Source organism: Molothrus ater, chromosome 13 (genome assembly GCF_012460135.2).
Source record: "Molothrus ater isolate BHLD 08-10-18 breed brown headed cowbird chromosome 13, BPBGC_Mater_1.1, whole genome shotgun sequence".
Lineage (NCBI taxonomy): Eukaryota > Metazoa > Chordata > Aves > Passeriformes > Icteridae > Molothrus > Molothrus ater.
Window position 1 is genome coordinate 610,305 of NC_050490.2, and position 23,005 is coordinate 633,309.

Here is a 23,005-nt window from a genome sequence, read left to right on the forward strand (position 1 = left end):
TTTGATGCCTAAATTGTATTAAAACTTCAATTTTGATACCCAAATCCTCATTTGTCTGACCTAAAGCAGTATTTCTGCTGGGAGTGCTCACTGGGAGGGGTTTGTGCCAAATATCTTGTACTTTGCACTTGATGTAGTGAACTGTGATTTCAAACAAGACACCTTCAAACAGAGGGAAGCTCCATTAACCCACATTCATTCTGAAAAGGTTTAGGGCTCTCGTTGGCCAAAAGGGGAGCTTAAAAGGTGTTTGGGGGTCATCTTGTTTCCCTGCTGCTGACAAAATACGATGTACATGCTAAACCAGCTCTAACATCCGTGTAGTCTAATTTTGTATCAGTGCATTCCATAAGGAATAAACCTAATAAACTGTAATTCAGAAAACCAAGGAAGATGCGACTGACAAAAAAATAAAGACAGATTTTTCCATTAGAAGCTGAAGTTTTATTACAGGATAAGAGTACATAAAGCACATCTAAAATCGATGTGTTCAATGCACTTAATAAAGGTAATGTAATATTAAAGGTACGGTTTCTAAGTACAATATAACAACATTCATATTAGAATGAAAATTGGAGTATTTAAAAGACAACATTAAATCTCTTATTTTTACAGTCATATTTACAAAATGAATCAAAATACTTTTTTCGGGACCGATAAAATAACAAACTTGAATATAAGCAGGCTATCGTAAGAGTGAGTTGGAAAGGTCTATGGAAGGGAGAGGTGAAGTGACTGGGTCAAGATCATTAGCAAAGGTTTAGTACAATACCACATCCTCTTGATGGCTTACATTTTACTGTGGCTAGAAAAGGAATTTATACATACTGTACACATAACAGACAGCACATATTTACATGTACAGTATAATTGCATTAAACTTGTGTGTATTTACAGAAATTTGAGCATATCACTCAACGAGGTTTTTAAGTCTGTGTGCTTCATCTTCAATCTGATGTATATTTGTAATCAGCATTTATTCTGGCGTTGGTATGTTGAACATTTAGTAAAGAGGGAGGATAAATGTTAACCAAATGGTTTTGCATAAATATATCAAACTATTAAAACAACAGGGAGAATGTGTTCCTGGCATTACCTATAGGTTGGTACGTACAAATTTAAGAGTGAGTCCTTCTCTTTGAAAATATCAAAAGGTGACTTAAATCAAGAAGGGAAAACAAAATTGTCATGGCTTATATTTAAATAAGATTGTAGCTTCAAGAGGTTTTTATAATTGTCCTGATAGTGTTTGCAGTTAAACATTCCACTTATGAAAATATACCCATGGTGCAGTAAAGTTTGTTTTTGTTTTTAGGTCAACAGTATGTTTGCTGTTTAAAAAAAATTATTTATATATATATATTCCTTGGATTGAGGGTATAAAAGCAGTGCATGGAAGCCAAGAACCATGGCTTTAAAATTCACTACCTTCTATTATCAAAAAGTGCAGTAAACAGAAACATTGTTATTAATAAATTGCTCAAAAATCTTTGCTAAAGATCTTATAAATTCAGTAATATTACAGAAAAATTCTAATAAATATTTAAAAGGTTAATTACCTCCTTAGTTAGATATTTGATATCCATCAGTTTTTAAGAATGAACATGAAAACAATATCTAGAATGAAAGGAACAGGGGACAGGAATATTTTGAAGGGTACATGACTACGTAAATTAAGGTATACATGAAAAAATAAAAACAAAACCCCCATACCTGACAAAACATTGCAAATTCCACTTCTTAATTAACTTTAGTTGCTACTGGCTGTCCTTGGATATGTATGCATGGTGTATAAAGCATATCCAGGACTGAATTTAGCCATCCACCACGGCAGATTTACAGAACATTCCTATTTACAGTAACTGGAGTTGAGTGTGTAGGCATGGCCCAGTAACATCCGCAGTCTGAGCGAGTACAGATCCTATTTAAAGTGAGGAGGGAGGAAGGCACCCAGCAGAATAACATCTATACATTTCCAATGCAACAACAGGATAGAATGCTCCCAACAAGCCACATAACTACCTCCCTTTCAGACAGACAGCATATTGTAATTATTTTATACTGGCAGATTAGATGTTTTTCTTATTTTGAATACAATACAGGCAGACTCTTTTAGTAACCAAAAGGATAACAAGCTGGACAGAACAATTTTAATAACATTAATAATTAATAATGTTAATAATGTAGAAAAAAATTCTACATTTGATATCAAGTATCTGTACCGCTGAAGTAATTTTCTCCTTATTAAATATACTATAGAATAATTTATATAATGACACTATGCATTTAAAGAGAAAACCATGTCCCAAATCTTGTACTCTGATACAGGTACTTGTTGGGCATATGTTGGTGTATATATATATATACACAAATATATATATTTATATATAGTTATACTCAGTGAAATTAACAAGACCCAAAGGTGGTATTGTCTAGGAATAAAAGGGGTTTGTTTGTTTTTGTTCACAAAAGTAACTTATCTAGCACCACACATCAGAAAAACACAAAAATAGCACACTCTAGTTCTAAACAGCTATGTCTAAAATAGATTATATAGTAAAACAGATATTATACAGCATAATGTGGTATTTGATAAACAGATAAATATTTGCACTGTGTAGGCTGTTTATAGTATAATTTTATCTATACAGAATGAAAGCAAAAAGTTAACTGTATAGAGGTGAGCAGAACAACATTAAATATTATGACTCCAAAGCAGAGACAAAGTTAGAGTTGAAAGAATAGAGCAAGATAAAATGTTTACAGGCCATTACAAGTCCTTAAATTAGTAGTAAAATAAGGAATCAGTTGCTCAAGTTTAAGAAAGCAGTAAACAAGAGATTTGCATTTACATGCAGATGTCTAAAACTTGTATTTCTTTTAAATCTATGCACAAAAAGTCATTTGTTTTATTGCTTGACATTCAGTTATGGCTAGAATATTTTTAACCTTTTTTTTGTACTTTGGAAACAAGAATATTGTTAAAGGTGCCATAAAAATGGACAACATTGAAAACAGTTTGCAAATAAACCACCTAACACTGCAGTTCTTTATACATTTTAAAAAGCCTTGTCTGGGGTTTGTCATATGTTAAATATATTTAATCTGGGAAAATACATTGTAGCTTGAAGCCTCCCATTGGCCCAAACATCCAATACAAAAACACATCTCCAGAAAAGGAGCAGGCAGACAATACAGTTACATAGAAAGAAGCAGCCAGTTAATGTCCTAATACTTCAAATAGTGACCACTGTTCTGTAACTTGCTTCTAAATCAATGTAGAAATGAGGAACATTTTGGATTGAAAAAGGTCTACAGTACGTATGCCTTTTTGTGAAATAAAATTCACTGTATTGCTTATGAATTCTCTGCATTAGATATAGATAGCATTACAGATTGCAAGTTCCTGTAAAGTCTGTGCATCTACATTAAGACTCTGGGGGTAGTTCAGGGTAGTGTTTCTCAACCCGAAAGTCACAACTGCTCCTTTGAATGATGCCCGAGTGTTTGGCTCACGATCAGAACACCCTGCCAGGCACACCCAGCTGGGTTCTTTGTGAGGTGCGGCTTCCCCAGCGCAGAGCACGTGCTCGTGCTGGGCAGGGAACTCGGGAGCTGCAGCTCAGCCCCACGGCCTGGAGGAGCTGCAAGAGCCACTGGGGACTGCACTTTGCAGTGCCCAGAGTTCCCACGTACCTGCAGCACACTGGGTCCTTCAGTTAGGAAATGCTGCCAATCATTCCAGCTGATTCACACTCCCTGCCCCAGGAAACCTAAGTCAATTCCAACACAGAGAGCCCTGTGCAGAAATATAGCTCACAGAGATTGTGCTTTCAGAAACCTTGAGAAACACTAACGTAGGAACACAAGTACACACAGGACATGTGAACACTGAAAACATGCAGGTGTTAACAAAGTGTGATGTCACACACCAAGTTGAACAACTTGATTGTGAAGTTCAGCTTGAAGAAGTAACAAGATTATGAGGGAAGACATACAAGTGAATATTGTGGCAGAAGAAGTGAGCCTATGAGTATTGATCTGAAGCCTTTATCATGTTTTGTTTCTTATTTGGATAGCCTACTTATTGCTATAAAGTTATTGCTATATTCTACCAATGATAAAGGCAAAAAAAAAAAAAGGACAAACAGCAACATTATAGATGGAAAAGGTAGAATACAGCTTCTGTTTAGATGTTAAAATTCTATTTAGTACCTGAATAAAGTTCCAGAGAAAGACTGTGTATTATGTTATATATTTTTCTCCTCAAGTCCAGTGACTTAGCATTATGTAGCAAGCCATTATCACAGTACTAGAATTAAAGCACATACTGCAAGGATTTTTAAAGAAATACTCATTTACATTTTAAAACTTTTCTTTTTGTTGTTGTATTTGGTATTTGTATGCTTTTGCCCTCATTTCCACCAAATGATTAACTGACAGAAATACTTAAACAAAAAGAAAGAGGCTAATATTCAAATATATTAATGGATGTAACTTTAAAAGTGATATATATTAGTATTAATAATTAAAAAATAGTTCTAATAGTTATGTTTCTCCAGCTAGGGAAAATAAAGATGTTCTGTGCAATCTGAATCAGCTAGCACAGGTAGAATTCCATACTCAAGAGAAAATTGCCTATTATTTTTGGATATTGTGTAGTAAGTGCTGTTTCTGGCATTTATATTAATAGGTTTGTCTATATTGAGGAGTTTAGGAATGTCTAGGGAAAAAATATATATGTCATTTGCACAGCTTACACTGTGTAACTTGTTTTGTTCATCAAGTACAGACTGGGGATTGTCTCTGCCAATCCAAAAAAAGATACTGTAATGCTTGGATCATCCCACTACACAGCTAAAACATCTTACAGGCTGTCCATTCTAAATGTGTAATTGATGTGCAAGTACATAAATCATAGGGTCCACTGTCAATCAGCAGTAGGAATTCTCTTCTGCTGCAGATGCCGAACACCAACTGATCACACTTGCTAAGTGCTTGTCTGCCTTGGAAAGCCATTCCCAGCTAAACTCAGCTGTCAGCCTGTGAAACCGTAAGTACGCTCTCCCTGTATATTAAGCAATCTCAAGTAACCAACTGGTAGCTGTATACCCATGAAAAACCCTCAAAAATACCAGAAAACTGGGGCTTTCTCCAAGCAGACACATTGGATGGAGGAATCAAATCCACTCTCTTTCCAATGTAACCAAGGTGCTGAAGTCTTGCTCATTTTGTTCGTAGTTGTTTACTTGCTTTTCTACTTGCATTTTCTAAAGAATGTGAAGCCATAAAATAAAGCTAATTGGGACAGGCTTCAAGCATCCTAGTTTGGCACTGGGAGACTTGTGAACATTGTTGGGTTTTGGTGCCATTGTAAAATCACTGGATTGCTGTATTTGATGTACTAGATATGAAAATTTCTTCAGCCGCAGTGTTTCTTTCCAGCCAGGTTTTGGCTTTACCATGAAACATCTGCAGCAATGACAGACAACATTTGAAGTGTTGTTCTTGTACTCCTGCAGATCTGTGTTCCATTCTATGTGACTTCACTGCTGAAACTTAACCATGACCTTTTCATTCTTACTGCGTTCTCACAAATGGATTCATTTTCTTTGATAATAATTTAAATACTAAAAAGCTGCTTTCTATTGCAGAACACTGAATTTCAGTTGGAAAAGTAGTCCTCTCATTATAAAAATGTTCAGAGGGTACTGAAATTAATTTCAGTCATTTATTTAGTGGGTTAGCATTTATTTTCTAAAATATAATTGTAAAATCTTTGCACTATTTGGGGTACTTCTGTTTTGAGCACAATACCAACCAAAAAGCAGCTCTACCGCAGGAGTGAGCAAGAGACTGAGGCACACATAGAGCATTTAGTTAAAAAAAATCCAGTTCTCTTGTGCCTGGGGGCAGGGGGAAGGGAAGAAATCTTAGCACATTTTTTAAAAAGTAATTTGTTCCACCAGCAGTACTGGCCACCCTGTTGAAGAGTTTTAGAAGATCCCTGAGCACATTAGTTTCTGACTTCTAACCCCAGCTCCAAAATGATAGGGCTTCTCTTGTTGATAACGAGATGGATTGTCATTCACAGTTAAGTCAATCATAAGGTGCTTAATCTATTTACCCTTTTTTTCACCAATCAGCACAAAGAACTGTCAGAAAATAACTTTTATTTTTCTTTTTTAAATAATAAAAGGGCACAAAATTTAAACAATCAATGTTTTGTGACAGTGGTTTAGGATTATTATCTGGCTGCCCCTCAACAACAGACAAGTGATTCAATCGACATTCCTTAGCAAAAAAAAAAAAAAACAAAAAAAACCAAAAGAAAAAAAAGGAAAGAAAAGAAAAAAGGCAAAAAAAAGAAAAATCCTGTACAAATATGTATTTTTCCCTGAGGGATCAAGGTTACACCCGCAAGTGCTCTATGTACATATTGCACTGTAGAGGAATGAAGAACATGTGCAAAAAAAGCAACAATGATTGAAGCTTACTAATCAAACCTTTTAATCATGACTGCTATGTCATCTTGCATTTTGGAATGTCGGAACACAGCTATTCCTTTAATCTAAAATGTAAAAATAAAAAACAAGAAAGAAAAAGAAAAACGCACCTCTACTATGGCACATTCAATGAAATAAAAAGTTTTCCAAAGACAAATAGACAAATTCCATCAAGAAAATAATACAAAGTTCGTTCGTTTGTGGTTTTTTTTTTGTTTTTTAGAAAAATTACATTACTTTCTTTCATTGTTTCACATTACAAAATCTTTTTTTTTTAATGTTTACACAAATCACATTTTATTGCAGGAATATTTCAAGTGCCATCAAACATTTATAGAAGGGTTAAAAAAATAGAAGTCTCTCTAAAGTGGTCCAGACAAGGCTTTGTATAGAATAAATCTTTTTACCACCTTCTATTTTTGACTTAAGTATTTTGAATACATTTTCTTTATTCCATTGACACTTAACAGCCTAGAAGCAGCCGCTCACACGTCCCACGCATACACTCATGTGCGCACACAATGGACTCTCTCACACACACACAGGTGCACATAGACAGATATCTTGGTATTCATACTAAGATAAGCTAATAAAGAGCAACCAAACTTAAACCAGCCTCCCTTTTTACCCAATTCCATACGTCAAACAATGCTGGAGGTGATGACATGTATTAGGGTGGTTCATGTGACAGTATAGTCTAGTAGCTCTTCCTAGAAAGCCAGAAAACATCTCCAGGGATACATGTAACTCCCAAGGAAAATACCTTTGCAGACTCTAAGGACTAGGTCATCTAAACTTAAAATATTACGTTCAGTTATCCTAGTGTTTTTATTTGTAGTGAACTGGGCAGATGATGAAAATACTCATGTGAACGTCCACTGACCTCCAGTTTTTAACTGGCTGATCATCTGATAGCAGGCCACAGTCCCAAGGGTTTTGCAGAGGGCATTTCCTCTGCTGTGCTGTGTTCTTACATGGCCATCTCCAACCAGCCACTCTGGTGTTATTCTGAGTCCCCCTGCATAAAAACCCCCTTGGCAACAGGTGTCGGATCAGTTCGTCTGCTGTTTTTATCCCTCTTCATGAAGGGCAACCCAAACATTATACTCTATTGCCAAGTGGCTGTTAACTGTGACCAGGAGCACAGAGTTACTTGGGGTGTGTATGTTCAGCTTGATTTAACGAGGTCCCAGTACACATGAGCTCCCACAAACAAAAACAACAGTACTTTCTGGCCTGGAAGATCAGTCTCAGCTAAGGCCCTATTTGAAACCTTTTTATTGTTATGTATTTTATTACTAAATGCTCCAAGACTTATATTGTCAATGATTTATGAATGTAAATATGCTAAACAGAATCCAAACAAAACCACTGGCGCCTAGATACCTGGTAAAGCACTAATATTCATCATGAAAAGGTACGAACAGGATGTGACTGAAAACTAATCCCCAATATTTTGCCTGGTAGTCTACATTGTCAGAAGTAGGAGGTGTATCTCACTCTAAAAAAGTAAGGTCTTACTTCACTATTCATTAGTTGACACTGAGATTAAGTTTAGTTGATCTTTACAGGACTAGCACCTAAGGCTGGTCACATTCAGAAAACATTTGTTAGTTTAAAGAGGTGCTTCAAAAATAGGAATACACATTAGAATGCAAGTACCATATCATGCCAGTTACTCCAATAAAGTAAACAATGATCCAAGGAAAAGTATTTCAGTGGGAGTGGAGTGAGCATGTGCTGGGCTGTGAGCCACTTCAGGAGCAGGCAGGATGGAGCAGGAAAAAGACAGCTCTGTGGACTTTTTCCAAAAGCCCTCTCCTGCCTCCAGCCCAGTGCTCACAGCACTGCAGGTGCTCCCCTCCCGCACTCCAGGGCACACTGCTCTGAGGAGGAAGTGTGATGCTGTGCTCTCGCCCTCCTTTCAAAGCCTGGAGATGAGTGATAGCTGGAACCTCCCCTGATGTGCTAGACTGGAACATATTTAATAAGTGTCATAGATAAATGTTTCTGTTGACCCCAAAGGAAACATATTCAAATCATAGAATAAACCTATATTTTGCCAATAAGAACCCGCTGATCTGACTCTCCTTTTTAAAATACTTAGGTTTCGGTGTCTATTCACTTGTTACTTCTCAACAACTATAACTTATGTAAGAGATTGTTTACCCTTGGAAGTTAAAGCAGTAGGGCACATTCTGTCTCATTCCTTTTCATTTTTTGATGTTCCCAGCTTTTTCTTAGGTACTTCATCCAAACGATATTTGTGATGGCCTACAGGGCATCCAGTTATGCATCTGCATCTCATCCAGACCCAAATATACACCTCTGGCCCAAACAGCCACAGTTGTAATGTTGTTTATGTGAAGCTGCTTCCTTCAGAACTTTGCTCAGAGACAGAATTCTTCCTGAAGGGAATGGTAATTAATAGCACTGCAAGATTCAGCTTATTGGTTGGTTATGCGACACAGGAATCAGAATTACAGAATGCAGGTTTCTGATACTCATTACTTCCAGGCTTGTACTGAGTACAAACTAATGCTTTCTAGCAAGAGCATGCCTTTCCTTTCTTGGTTTGTTCCCATCTGATCAACTTTAAAGCGCATCTTTTTAAACAAGGAGAGAACAGACTTCTCTGCTCAGCTCCCTGACACTGAACTGCTGGATGCTGGAACAACAGGGGTCAGTGTGTCTCATCTCACTGAAGCCAAAGACAAACGTGTGGATTTTGACAGGCTACAGCTTGGCATTGGAAGGCATTGTTTACGATATGGAGTACAAAAGTATGCAATATTACATGCAAAAATTACTTTTCTGCAAGCATGTCATACACACATACTTTTACTGTAGATAGAGACTTGAATAAATACTTTCAAACCTGGATTTATGGTGGGCAGGAATACACTCTTTAATAGCCTGATTTTCAAAGATGCTGTGTTACTCATTTGTAAATGATCTGTAATTAATTAGTTCAACTCTGACAGTGGAAACCCAGAACCTTTGAAAATGAGGCTTTTGACTTTGAAACATTCCGGTTTGAAAGACTTGAAAATATAAGTACCTTTGAATTTAACTTCTGAAAAGATTATTTTAATGTAGAAAATTGTCGTTATTTTCAACTCTTTAAAAAAATCTCTAACCATTTCAGGATATGACCAGCCTCTCTTTAAAAGTAACATGGAAAACAGCAGCATAAATACCTCCCAATGTACCAGTACCTGCCAAACCTTTTTCAGTTAAACTTGAATTTCTGGTGCACATGCAACACAACAATGAACACGCTAGCATTTAATTTAAAGAAAAAGGTGCAAAATGAAAGTGCCTTATCAATTCAACAAGAAAAGCTATACCAGTAACTACATTTTATATTAATTAAAACAATATATAAACAATATCTCTTTTGCTATATATAGTCTTCATGCCCATTTACCCTGTAATATATTATAATGCTATTGTTGCTATTGCTATGGACCCTTTTCATGCCGTTCTGTCTACTGGCAAACAGTGGTAGGTGAAAAAAAATCGTCCTTCATGAAACAATGAGCAAGTTGTGCAAACTGATGCTGAAATCTCTGCAATGCACACCAGTCGCTGATTACTAGGTGGACTCTGTTCTGACCAACAAATTGATTGTTCTGTCAAAAGCCTGGGCAGTGAACTACAGGAGAAAACAACCTTCTGACATTAGTACCCTCAGTCTGTGTAAACAGAGGTCAAGGATTGAGAAGTTGAGACAGAAAAAGGGTCCATATTTGTAGGCATAATGGAAATCATATGCATGAGAAAAACAAGTTCAACTTTGTTTCATTGTTTCCCATCCTTCGCCTGACCCCGACCGCCAAGAGATGTGCAGTGTGTTGGCTCCCTAGGTCTGTGCAGGGCCATATAAAGTGTCTTGGTTTTCTTTCTTTTTTTTTTCCTTTTTTTTCCTTTCTTTTGTTTTAATGTTTGTACTTCAGACATTCTAGAAGTGCTTAGGTGATACGTTTACCCATCAATTTGCATTGCTGGCTCAAACTCTGAAGTGAACAACTCCTTGTAAAGTGGAGGAAAATGAAGTCGCACAATGTCTGGGTATATTGCTTTAAATGCCATAAGCTTTTCTGTATGTCGTCCACACAGTGCTCTTAAAGTAGACACTTTGCATATTAACTGTAAAAAAATGAACACAAGTCATATGGTCATACATGGAACCAGGCCTCCCAATCTTGCTGTAAGGATTAAAGCTCTCCCAAACCAAACTATTAACTTAACAAGGACATTTCAGATGCACAGTCATGGATATTTGCTAGAAGTATTTAAGTAATGGACTCACAGCTGTTTTTGAAATAATCTTTTTTATGTTCTCAGGAAAATGTGGCATTAGGTTTCCTTGCTGGATTGAAAAACAAGTATTTCAGGGCTGGATCTTCACTCATTAAATGATCCTCTTGGAAGAAGCAATCCCAACTGCTTCTAAACCCACTGTGAAAATTATGGAGGGAACTGGCAATGCAATAGATTAGACTTATTTACCTGAATTGGAATAAGGTAAAAAAAATGTACTTCAAAAATATCATGAGGGTGCTCCCTGAAGTTACTGAGTAAAATATTCGTATCAAAGCATATGGAAGACTCTTTCTTTTGACAAAGGTACCCAAAGCATACACTGAGAGAAAATTACATGAGCTAGGATTTGAAATGAAGAAAATCTGCAGAGCCCGTGCTGGACCATCCTGCTTCTATCGTAAGTAATTCTTTGGCGTGACACGAAGCATAAGCTCTGGCTGTGCAGAGGTGTAAAAGGAACTACCTCTGCAAGGTAAAAGTAAAGCGCCTATGTTTCCCCAGTTCTTCAGATTTACTTCTTGTAACATCACACTAGTTTCTCATTTCTGAGAAATTACATGAAGATACTTCAGTAGGTAGTGCCTCTTTTCCCTAGGCATCAGTATTTGGAAGAACTGAGAAAAAGGCTGTGTGGGGAACTTCTCACGGAAGTTGGAAAAACAAGTTTAGTTTGTGTGTTGCATGTTATAACAACTTAATTGTCATGCAGCAGAGATTCCACAAATACTAAGGCATGCATGTTGTAGCACTGAAATAGTATTCTGTGTGGCAGGAGTGTTGTGTAGGAGAGCTATCATAAAAACCTTCATCACTTTTCATGAAGTTCCACATAAAAATACTCCCTTTCAGACCATAATCAACCTTGTTCCCTAGAACATCATCATTTCACCTCTTCTAGGTTTAAGTAACGAGGTTCAACTGAGCAGCTCCATTTTGAACAAAGAATTCTGGGTTTATAAATAAATGAACTGTGTATGAGCTTTCACCCCATAATCAGGGCAGTGTTCAGATGAAGGCACTCTTTCACAGTCCTGTGCCACGGCACAGGATGACCCTTACCTTTGTTAGAATTCCATCTTCTCGGTGGTTCTTCTGTAGGACGTGCTGAAGTGCTAGCTGGATCTTCTGCTGGAGTTTTTCAATTTTTACTTTCTCCTGAAGCCATGAGCGATCTGAATATAAATGGAGTTAAAACCTCTAGTAATGCACACATGGATCACAGTGCACCAGGAAGTACTAACTCTGTCACAGATTCCTTTTTCCTATTTACAACCTTCCTTCCAATTGTTATATACTTTCATATAGAAAATGGGCTTCAAAATTAACAGGTTTTGAAATATATTTATTACATGCACCTAAAGTTACTTTTATAAAGCCCTTATTTAGGAGAATGCAATGCACCTGAGTAAGATCTGTTATTCATTTGCAAGAAAATCCGTAAAATGCAGGGTGTTTACAAAATGAGGCTGGCAACTTTTTACTGGGAAATTAATAGATCATATAATGAACAACTAGTTGGAGAGGATCGTCTTGCTAAGATCTTACAGAACTTAGAGAAAGCCAGCAGAACTTACAGAACTGACAGAAAAATCAGATGCAAAGATTCAGCTATTAAAAAAACCCAAGAGCTGAACTTCCTGGCAGAAAAGCAGCATTAGCTGCCACACTGCCGGTGTGACAGAACTGTAGGGCTCTGTAGGTTGCTAAGACACAGGGCTAACACACCTCCTGTCTGGCCAACAACATGAGAACATATTTATGACAGACTCAAGAAACCCACCATTGCTAACAGAACCAGTCCACTGTGGTGCACTCTGAACTCACAGTTTCCTTCCTCAGGTGTCAGGCCAAGCACAAACTGACTTTGTGCCCCAGTACCTTGTTCCACCTGACCTAAGAAGCCTTTCCAGGACCTGGAGCACACTGTGCACATTCACCTGTGGTTATTAAGTGATTTTAGCCACAGGCATGGTAGACCCAGGCCGACTTTTGGGGTGACTTGGATGTCTTGCACCATAATTCTCAGTGTCCCCAGTCACACTAAAATGGCACTGCTGGAAATTTTCTGTTGTGCTGCAGCTGCAAGCTCACACACATGGACAGCTGCCTATGGGAGTTCAGTAACTGCCTCTCACCAGGACTGGCTCATGAGTCTCACTCAAATGCATTTAAGCCTTTGCAAAGAAGCTGAGTCCTCAACAAGGTGAAAATGTGGAAAATATGGGCTTAGATTAGGATTTCCAATTTAACAAAATGGTTCCTAAATTCATAGTTTTAATGTGATTATTAAAATAAAACATTTGGTGAGGAGACCCTCAAAAAGGGTCCACAATGATATTTCCACAACGTCTGATAATCGTAACGTTATCATTAAAAAGTCCTGAAAATAAAAACAACCCCTGCAAAGTAAATCTAGAGGAAATCTTCATCTCTTACCTGCTGACATTAAAACAAACGCAGAAAACAAAGCTATCTCATCTTCTGTCAGGTGCATAGAACATAAACTTTTTCCAAATTCAAACACAAAGCTAATGAAGTCTTCACAACCTGCCAAAAAGAAGCTAAGCTCTTGTTACATTGTTTAAAACTACTTCAGTGCTAGAGAGTTATTGATTTATTCTGATGGAGATGAGAAATAGATGTAAAACACTTCAAAGGTGGTCCTCTCCTTAAGGACTGTGAAGTGATGGCAGTGAGATCTCACTCATCCTTGAGGGGATTACTCCACTCCCACAAGTTCCCAGCTCCCACATCCTGGCAACCAAGACTGACAAAGTTTTGCACACTGTATCTTTTCTACATTGGGTTCTCATGGGGTAAATAGGAAGAAATCTCAAGCCATTTACTTTCAAGCTCAAAATTGCTCTACCTTTGTTTCTGTTCTAAATGGAACTTTGTCATGTCAGTGTGGACTGAAGAAGTTCTGACTTTAGGATTATTGAGCACACAGAGTGGGGGAAGAGAGGCACACAAGGGACATGCAGGAAGCAGAGGGAGAAGCCAAGGTCTGACTGAACAGGGTTCATGCACAAGAGGAACTCTGTCTCCTTCCATCCATTCTCTTGCTCACACAGGTCTTATTCAGGTTACTGCTGCTGTCACACACGCAGGTACAGTCTGTAAAGTGAGCCCTGCTCTGAACAGCATCACAACCTGAGAGACAAAGGTTTTCCTCAGCCTCCCCAGCCTAAACTTCTGCATACAGCTGGTAACAGATCCAAGTTAAATTTCCTCAGAACCCAGAACTGTTTGTGCTCTGACCTTGTACCTTGAGCTGTTTTAGAAAGGCAGAGAATGCTTCAGTAATTGTCCAGCATTCTCCACTGATGTATTTTCACTGCCTCCAAAGTAGCTTACAGCCCAGATCTATACCCAGTGAATAGATCCTTTTAAAATTAGCAAAAATATGTTGGAAAAAAATTTCAAAATTGTATGTAGTTTAATTTTAAAAAATGATTTACAGTGTTTTACCAGCAAATAACCGGACTTGGCAAAATTTAAAACACCATTAACATCTTCAAAGCCATCATGTCAGCATATCCCAAATTAGCTTAAAATCTGCTGCCTTTTCCAACAAGATATATGAAACATTACATTAGATGTGAAATCTGGGCTTCTCAACAAGTGAGTCCAAACAGCTCTACCCTAATCAAACTGCTGGACTTCAGCACCAGCAGTCCTTTACTGCACAGCCTTAAGCTGTTTTACCCCCTGAAATCAGTTTGGCCTCAAACAGAGCCAGAACACAGCAGTCTGAGCTCCAGAAGTCTTTTATTTGAATACTATAGACTGATTTTTCAAAGCAGCTGTTTTCCCTTGCCTTTCCACCATATTATTTTTATTCTGTTTTTTTGGGTTTGGGTTTGTTTTTTTTTTTTAAAGACACAACAATTCACATTTCCTTACCTAAGGACTTGAAAACCTCTGGGCTAGCATACTTGCCATCAAAGTAGACTGTGTTGTTCTGGGAGTCAAAGGCACGGCACATTCTGATGAACACAACCTCTAAAGACCCTAAAACAGAAACAACGGATGTTTGACTAAGGAAGGAGAGCCTTCAGTTGCAAAGAGCAAGTGAGAATTTAATAACAATGCTCTGCATTCATTGTCAGTTTAGTAGTGTAGTAAGTTGCTGTGGTGTAACAAAGCATAGTTTGGTTTGCTGGTAGAATTACAAGAATTCCCATAAACCCATTTAGAAGTTTTTGCTAAAGCAACTTAGTTAATGGTAATGAACCTGAGTCATTTTTTTAGAGTAATGAAGTCTCTGAAGCCAAAGCAGCTCATTTATATATGTGTTCACCAAGCCTTAACAACTTGGTCCAGTATTTGTAACCTAAACTACTCCTACAATATCTTGCATAGAACAATTTGGATTTTTACCTTGAAATATTCACTATCAGCAATCAAAAAAAAATTAAATCCAATTTTTACATCTTAACACACTCATTGCTCCCTTTATCCATAACGAAAATTTATTAGATAGACTTGAACTCCTTCTCCCCACAATAACTAAGATGATGTTACTTCAAAGACAGAAATTTTGCAAGGTTTTCCATTATTTAATTCCAAAAGATCATTGTACTGCATATGAATATATGTGTATGCAACCACGGTATGTAACATGTAACACCTTCCTCAGGCAAAACTAATAGAAGCAGACCTTCAAGCTGACCCACATACCTGCTTTTAAAAGCACAATTTGATCATTTTGACACAGTTCCATAAAGCCATCAATGCGTTTGGCAAATTCCACTACATACTGTATAGCTTCTGTTATTTTGACTGCGCATAACTGCCACATTACCTCCCTTTGCTGTTTGAGAGAGAAGAGAAATGAAAAAATTACTAACCAAAGCTCACTGTCAGAAAGTAAAACTGAGCTAAAGAAAACCAAACAACAAAATGGAGTGAGTTCTCTCCAGCACTCCTGGCTACAGTGTGACCTCAAACCAGAGCCACATGTGGGTGAGTGACAATGCAACCATGGAAGACTTCTTCAGTCATGTCAGAATAGATCCAGCTCAGAGTACTTTTATCATAAGCCAAAAATGTCACAGTGTAATGATTTTGGTCATTTCAGTGGGAATTTTATTCACTGCATGAAAATAAAATGCCAATTTACACCAACAAGGCATGATCATATTTTTCCTATCAGCTTCTGTATTTTGTACTGAATGCAAATTATCAACCTAGCTCATCTTCAGAAGAATATATACAAAGATGTCCATATGTGAAGATCATCTTGATAAAAACATAAAGAAAACATACAAGTAGTGAGTTTTTCCAGTGTTGAAAATAATGCAGAATGAAATCACCTAAAGTAGAAAAAATTGTACTCTGAAAGGTTAAATATTTTTCTGTGGAAATGAAAAATATGTTCAAAGAACAGTGTGCTTCAGCAGTGCTTCCCAAGGCCATTTTCCAAAAGTAGCCAATTGGCAGCAGCTCGTGGACAGAAGGCATGTGGGAAATAACACTGATTAGATCTTACAATACCCTGGTGGCATGGCAGCACTGTGCTGCTGCTCCACAGGTAAAACCCAAACACTGAGGGACAACTGGAGCATGAATCAGGATTACAGTGAACCCCCAAGGCTGGAAATCTGATGGAGCTCTGTGTTTGTAAACTCCAACTCAAGCACAGCATGTAACATCACAAACTTGGTGGCTTCGCCTTCTGTTGTTGCCGATCCAGGACATTAAAATTTAAGAGAAGAAAATAACGTGCCAATTAGGATTGAAAAAATTCCTATTATTTCCTATTCTTTATCAGAGACAGATTTTAGGAGAATGTCTTTGCCTTCTCCTATACCTCTAAAAACCACAAATGCAGAAGATATCCTGACCATACTGCTGCTTTTGATTCTAGTGTATTATTTTTTTAAACACGCAGAAATATACATTCCTGATAGTAAGGAGAAAGCAGTGAAAAAGTGAATTTTGCAGTGTGTTATGGAAATACCATGCTTTAAAGAAACCATGCCATATCTTGGCATGCTTTTATACCTTGTTCTGATAGTTCTCAATTTCTTCCTGCAGAAAAGTTTGCCATGTTATCTGCTGTAACTCCTCTCTCAAGTACTGGCAAGTTTCCATGTGTGACTTGGAAATATTCTGTGCAAGATGTTCTAAAAGAAAGAGCAGAAAGCGACACGCGTTAGAAAGGCAAAGCTATCCCTTCAGACACGAGAAAAGCTCGTATACTTCAGTTGCAACAGGGGGAGGGGAGAGGGGGAGCCGAGAGAGAAAATTGCTTTGCTTGCTTTGGGTTTCCTCGGAGCCGGCGTCGGGAGGCGCAGCCATTGAACGGCCGGGCGGAGGAGCGGCCGCAGCCGCCGCCAGAGGGCGCCGCTGCCCCAAAGTTGGGCACAGAGCGGCGCCAAGGGGGGGCACGGAGAGCGCGGGGGCACGGCCGGCACCGGGCCCGGGGGACAGCACGGACACACGGACTGCAGCCGCAGCAACTGCGCGAACGAGAGCGGGTGCTGGACAAGGCCGTGCCGAACGCAGGACACGCCAGGGACGGGACAGGACGGCACCGCCAGGCAGGCAGAGCTGCCAGCGCCAAGAGGGAAATACAGTTACCACCTGTCTAGGGCTCTCTCAGGCAGGACTCTGGTTCCATGAGGCTGCCTGGGAGGGAAAAGTGTCTTTTTTTTTTCCTACTCTCATACAATTTAAAAAATATCATGAAAACGCATCTTTTAGAGAATCCTTTAGATTAAGATAACACACTAAAAATCCCTAACACTAGGGGTTGTTTTCCTTCAGCTTTAGAGTGGTCACCTAGTTTACTGCACATGATTTAAAATTTCCAGACAATGTTTCAATTCCAAATAGAATTATTTTCTGCTGCTATACTTGATTAAAAGATGCATAATGCAGATTTATATTTATTAATAAAACCTGGTTCCATAAATGTTTAGGAACATTTTCAAAAGCCTGAATAGAATTTAGATACCCAAGTTCCACTTTTATTTAACTTCCCCTTTCCTACCCTGACCCTTCAGGTGGCATGTTCTCCTATCTTAGCATGTGACAAGTAGAGGCCTGGGAACTTGTCTCACAAAATCCTGCTTTGTTTGGCCACTGAAAATGAAGGCTCAAACCAAGGAGGAATGGTGGTCACTACAACATGGAGGTATTCTGAGGGACTGCATTACTGGGTCTTCAGTGAAACTGGCTTTGTTTGATAATGATCAAACAACTCCCTACAAACTGAACTGCTGGACCAATGTCTGTCAGTAGTTTGATTAGGATATTGCCTGAAAAGTCTTTAACATACAGATGAAATAAAAGCAGATTACATGTGCTACCTGGGCAATCAGTAAGGTAGAACACAATGTAATTTCTGCTTTGTCACCATAGCTTTGATGTATTTCAGAGCAGGTTTTTTTTTAACAAGTGTATAGTTAAAACACTCGTTCTTGGTAGCAGCAGCTGACAGCATGATCCCTGTGCCCATGCAGGAGGTGAAATATTCCCATGTTATTCACAAACCTCTGCCTCACTTAGGGACTGCGTTTCAGCACACACCTAAATATTTTCATTGAACAGCCACACCTTTCTAAATTGAAACCTTCGTCTGGCAGACAAACATTCTTCAAACATTGTTCAGTAATGTTAATGCTGGGCACCCAATCATGCAGTGCAGGGTTTAAATGAAGCACTGTGTAAATAAAGGTAAATAAAGGTAAGCAACAGGACAAACTTTGTTAGGCCAGTGGTCCAAACTCAACACTGGGCCTACAAAGGAAAAACCCTCTATTTTTTTTTTCTTTGGGTTTAACGTAGATCTTTTTAATACCTTCCATGAGAAAATTAGCAGTCATTTCACTGAGACAAAGCTAGCAGTGCTGCCTTTGTCCTGACATTTTCTTCTCCTTTTTACCTATCTGAAATTATTTGAACTGATGCCAGACACAATATTTTGGCTGTCAGGACAAATTACATTGTTGCAGCATTCTGCAACATAAGGACATTATAAAGCAAGCTTCTTGTGACTTCCTCTCTGCAAAACTTCTCAAAAGAACATAAAATAAACCACACAGAATTTTTAATGTGGAATACCTGATTTTTTGAACTATTTTTAGGTTTTCATAATAAAATAATTAGAAAAAATGTTGCTTCAGCAAGTTTTAAGAATCAATTTTAAATGCCTGGCTGCTTACATAAGTAATGGAATCACGAAACCAGTTCTTTGATGTCCTGTTCCACTTTGTTTATAACCAGTTCACACAGCACACTGTAACTCCAGTCTCAGCTGTTGACAAGTCATGCTTGTGGAATTCAGCCTTAGTGTAATCATTAAGGGAAAAGTTTAAAGTAAAATGTGCTAATTAATGTGGTTGTTATAAGGCTCTTAGAGAAATTATCAAAACTTGCTACATTCAAAAATGTCCTTCAGTATCTGGGGCTAGATTGTCTTCACTAAGTGACAAGAACTGCCCTCAGATTAGCCCAGTGCTTTTCTCAGGTAAAGAGCAGAAGAAAATCAGCCTCATCACTTATTGTTAGGAGTAACAGTATAGAGGTAATGAAAAAGGAGATAAATTGTTAAAAAATAATCTGCAAATAAAGAAATACCCTGTTTTCTCAACACTAAAAATTACCTTCCTCATCAGTATTCCCAGGGTTCTACAGCAAGGACTGAAAGCAAAAGCAACACTGGTAGCACTGATTAACCCCAGTCCCCAGGGAGCTTTAGTCCAGAGCAGTAAGGAGTTCCCGTGTGCCCTGAGATCAAGCAGGGTATTTACTGTGCACTTCACACAAGAATGCCCATCCATGCCTACAGCTCTACTGAAGCAGCATTCTCACTAGCACTGGCTACACGTGCCACTTTAATCCAAAGGGTACTGTTAAGACAATTACAATGGAAGCTTTTCTCTCTCATTACCTAATTCTGCCATGGACACAGTTGGAGAGGTCTCCCCATTTGTAAAAGAACAATAAGGGAAGAAGCCCGATGCTGGTGTGTAGTCACATATTGGTTCTGGTTTGATTCCATTAATATCAAGACCCGACTGATCTGGAGAAGGCTGTATGTCTAAGTAGAAGCTGCTAACTGCAGAGTCTGCTTTGCTACCTTCAGGGGTATGCCCATCAATGTAATTACTGAGGTCGTCATGTAGCTCTGTTAACCCATTGGTGGTGATATTGTATGTTGGTGTGAGTGGTTCTGCCTCTCCGGGCTGCTGCTGGTGATCCCGCTGCTGCTGCTGCAGTCGGTGTTTCTGCACCTCGGCGTACAGGCTGTCCCTCTGCTTTTTTGACATTCGACCAAACTTTACAGCTGCAATACAGACACACAAGAGATTACATCTCTACACATCCACCACTGCCTTTTAATTGTGAGTCTTTCAACATTACATGGAAGGATACAGCACAAACCCAAACCTGCAGGATGGACAGACCTAAGAACCACTTCTCAGTTACAGGTACACAGCTGCAGCACCTGCTCTTTAAAACACCATCTTGACATGCCACTGAAATGGACCATTAGAAGTCACTGGTTTAACTTAATTCATTGACTTTCCACTTCAGTGCTGGAAAGATTTTCTCTCGTATGCCCGTTGAGGTTGACAGATGCTTATCTTCAGCATTCAAACCCTACCTAGAAAAATAGAAGCTAAACCAGAACACACTGGCCTGAGACAACTGTCCAGTTCCAACCAGCTGTACACTCATGCTGTGGAGTGAACCTAGAGTGTGGGGCCAACATGTGGGGGCTCTCTCAGTGTATCAACAGCAAGCTTTACTGAGACTGGGACTAAAGCATGTGGGAAGAACCACCAAACCTGCCAACAAAGCACCTCTGTGACAGGTAAAAATGCTTAGTAGACGAGTAATTGTTAAACCCATGTGTGTGTGTGTGTGTGCACACAAGTGCATGTGTGTACCTCCACAGCATTACTACAACTTTGAGAAGCATTAGCTGTAAGCCAGCAGCAACTGGTTTGGGAATTTCCAGGGAATTCTCAAGGATGCAGCATGGGATTTCAAGGACCTGCATCAGCTGTAAAAGCTTCATCCTTTAGAAAGGCAACTACTGCCTTCAGCTTTTCTATAGGAAAACAAACATGGCAGAAGAAGTAGTCATTACATGATAACTGTTTCAGGTTTTTAGTCTCATGGCCAATAAAAAAAAATAAAGACAGTGTAATTCAAGAAGTAAATGTAATCTGGGAACAATCTCCTTGATAAGGCCTCATGCACCTAGAGTAATGTGTATGCATTTGTAGAACATGCAGCGCTGCTGTCACTGTGGCAGGGGAAAAGACTGAGTCAGATCTTCAAATGGGTAAGTGGTGGCAGCTCCCTTCCATCTGTGGGGGAGGCGTGCAAGTCTCAGCTGCAAAGCCAGTTCTGACTGAATTACATAAGCAACTGTTTGGCAGAGGCGGGCTTTCATCACTACTCAAGCTGCAATTTTGAGCTTAATATTTAACAGGGCTGGAACATCTTTTCTTCAGAATTCCATCTTTGAAAAAACACTGCATTATTTTTTTCTTTGTATTTTTTCCATTATTCATTATACACGTATTTAACTTCAGTTGATACTGTGAAGCAGTTCTGATCTGTACCCATGCACCAGGCAGTGCTACTTGCAACTACAGGAGGTCACTTAAGTTGGAATGAGTATATAGAGAATATATAAATATATAGAGAATATATCAATGAATATATGAATATATTAACATGAGAAAAACAAACCACATCTTCAAGAAATGACCAGAGACAAAGCTCTTAACTGAGAGCTATAACAGGTAAGAAAAAAGACAATTCCAAGAACTTCATACATGCCCTGATTTGTATATATTTGAGTATACAGCAGCATCTAAAAACATACAGCATTTAACATAGAAAAATATGAAGCAACGTCTGCAACTCACTCGATGATCTCAACTATCAATGCACAATTAGCATGTAACTGCTGGTTTTTGGTTGCCCATGCACGAGAGCAGCCCTCGTGTCAGCATTGTGCAGGCAGCAGCGCTTACCATCCCGAGACATCCCCACAGCAAGGCATTTCTGTAAGCGGCAGTGCTGGCAGCGGTTCCGGCTGGTGCGGTCGATCAGACAGTTCTTCTGCCGGGGACACGAGTACGTGGCATTGCTCTGCTGACTCCTCCTGAAAAAGCCCTGCCGTGCCACGGCAGAACACAAGTCAAGGAGCTGTTAACTGATGGAGCAAATAAAGACTCTCAAGGATAGCAAGGATAGCATACTTAAAAGAAAAGAAGTTCAAGTCTTTAGTTTTAACTTCCTTTAGTCTACAGTCAACTAAAGGAAGTTAAAACTAAAGGTTTTGTTGGTTTTTTTTCCGTCTCCTAGAAATAAACCAAAACCAGTAACTAGCAAGAAGCAGTTCACTTGAAAAGCATTGTAACACGTAAAGGAATTACACTTTTTATTCACTGATTTTACATATCCCATATTACATATGGTAGACTAGCTCTTTTCAAATGAGATAAAACTAATTATAGACCTTGATTTCCTATCTTTCCTGGGTTGTCATAGTTCTCCAAAATAGGGAGGACTCAACAGCTACCACCCTGTTCTGCTCTCTGGAGTGACAGTGGCAGGCTCTGATGTTCAGCCTTGCCATTGTCTGTATGTGTTTAAAAATATACAGCACGATGCTGAACAGTTTCTCCTGCAAAGGACAATTTCTTAACATGTTTTTTAAAGATTCACAGAATCATTAAGATGTAAAAAGACCTCTAAGATCATCAAGCCCAAACATCATCCCAGCACCACTGTGTTCACCACTAAACCTAAAGTGCCACATTCACACACCTTTCTGAACACTTCCAGGGATAGTGATTCCACCATTTCCATGGACAGTCTAATCCAATGCCTGCCCACCCTTTCAAATCTTCAGCCTTTCAGTGAAGATTTTTTTTCTGAATATCCAACTGAAACTTGCCCTACCACAACATGAGGCCATCTTCTTTTGTCCTGTTGCTGGCTCCACGGGAGAAGAGCCTGACCCCCAACTGGCTCCATCTTCCTATCAGGGAGTTGTAGAAAGTGAGGTGGTCACACCTGAGCCTCCTCTTCACCAGATTAAATAACCTCAGCACCTTCGGCTGTTCCTTATCAGACTTAAAGCCAGTAACAGACTTGTGCTCCAGAGCCTTCCCCTGCTGTGGTGCCCCTCT

At 38.9% G+C, this 23,005-nt stretch overlaps 1 protein-coding gene across 2 annotated transcripts in view; it reads right to left on the bottom strand.

The window, feature by feature from the left end:
* Positions 1 to 421: 421 nt before the first annotated feature.
* Positions 422 to 23,005, bottom strand: part of RORA (RAR related orphan receptor A) — a 358,958-nt gene continuing 336,374 nt past the window's right edge. For both annotated transcript variants that reach the window (XM_036389356.2, XM_036389355.2), the window contains 8 exons: positions 21,842 to 21,983; positions 19,738 to 20,133; positions 16,845 to 16,966; positions 15,519 to 15,651; positions 14,742 to 14,849; positions 13,272 to 13,382; positions 11,895 to 12,007; positions 422 to 10,658 (listed from right to left, as the gene is read on the bottom strand). In XM_036389356.2, the coding sequence (XP_036245249.1) occupies positions 10,494 to 10,658; positions 11,895 to 12,007; positions 13,272 to 13,382; positions 14,742 to 14,849; positions 15,519 to 15,651; positions 16,845 to 16,966; positions 19,738 to 20,133; positions 21,842 to 21,983 (1,290 nt within the window). In that variant the 3' untranslated portion in view covers positions 422 to 10,493. The remainder of the gene's footprint in view (positions 10,659 to 11,894; positions 12,008 to 13,271; positions 13,383 to 14,741; positions 14,850 to 15,518; positions 15,652 to 16,844; positions 16,967 to 19,737; positions 20,134 to 21,841; positions 21,984 to 23,005) is intronic.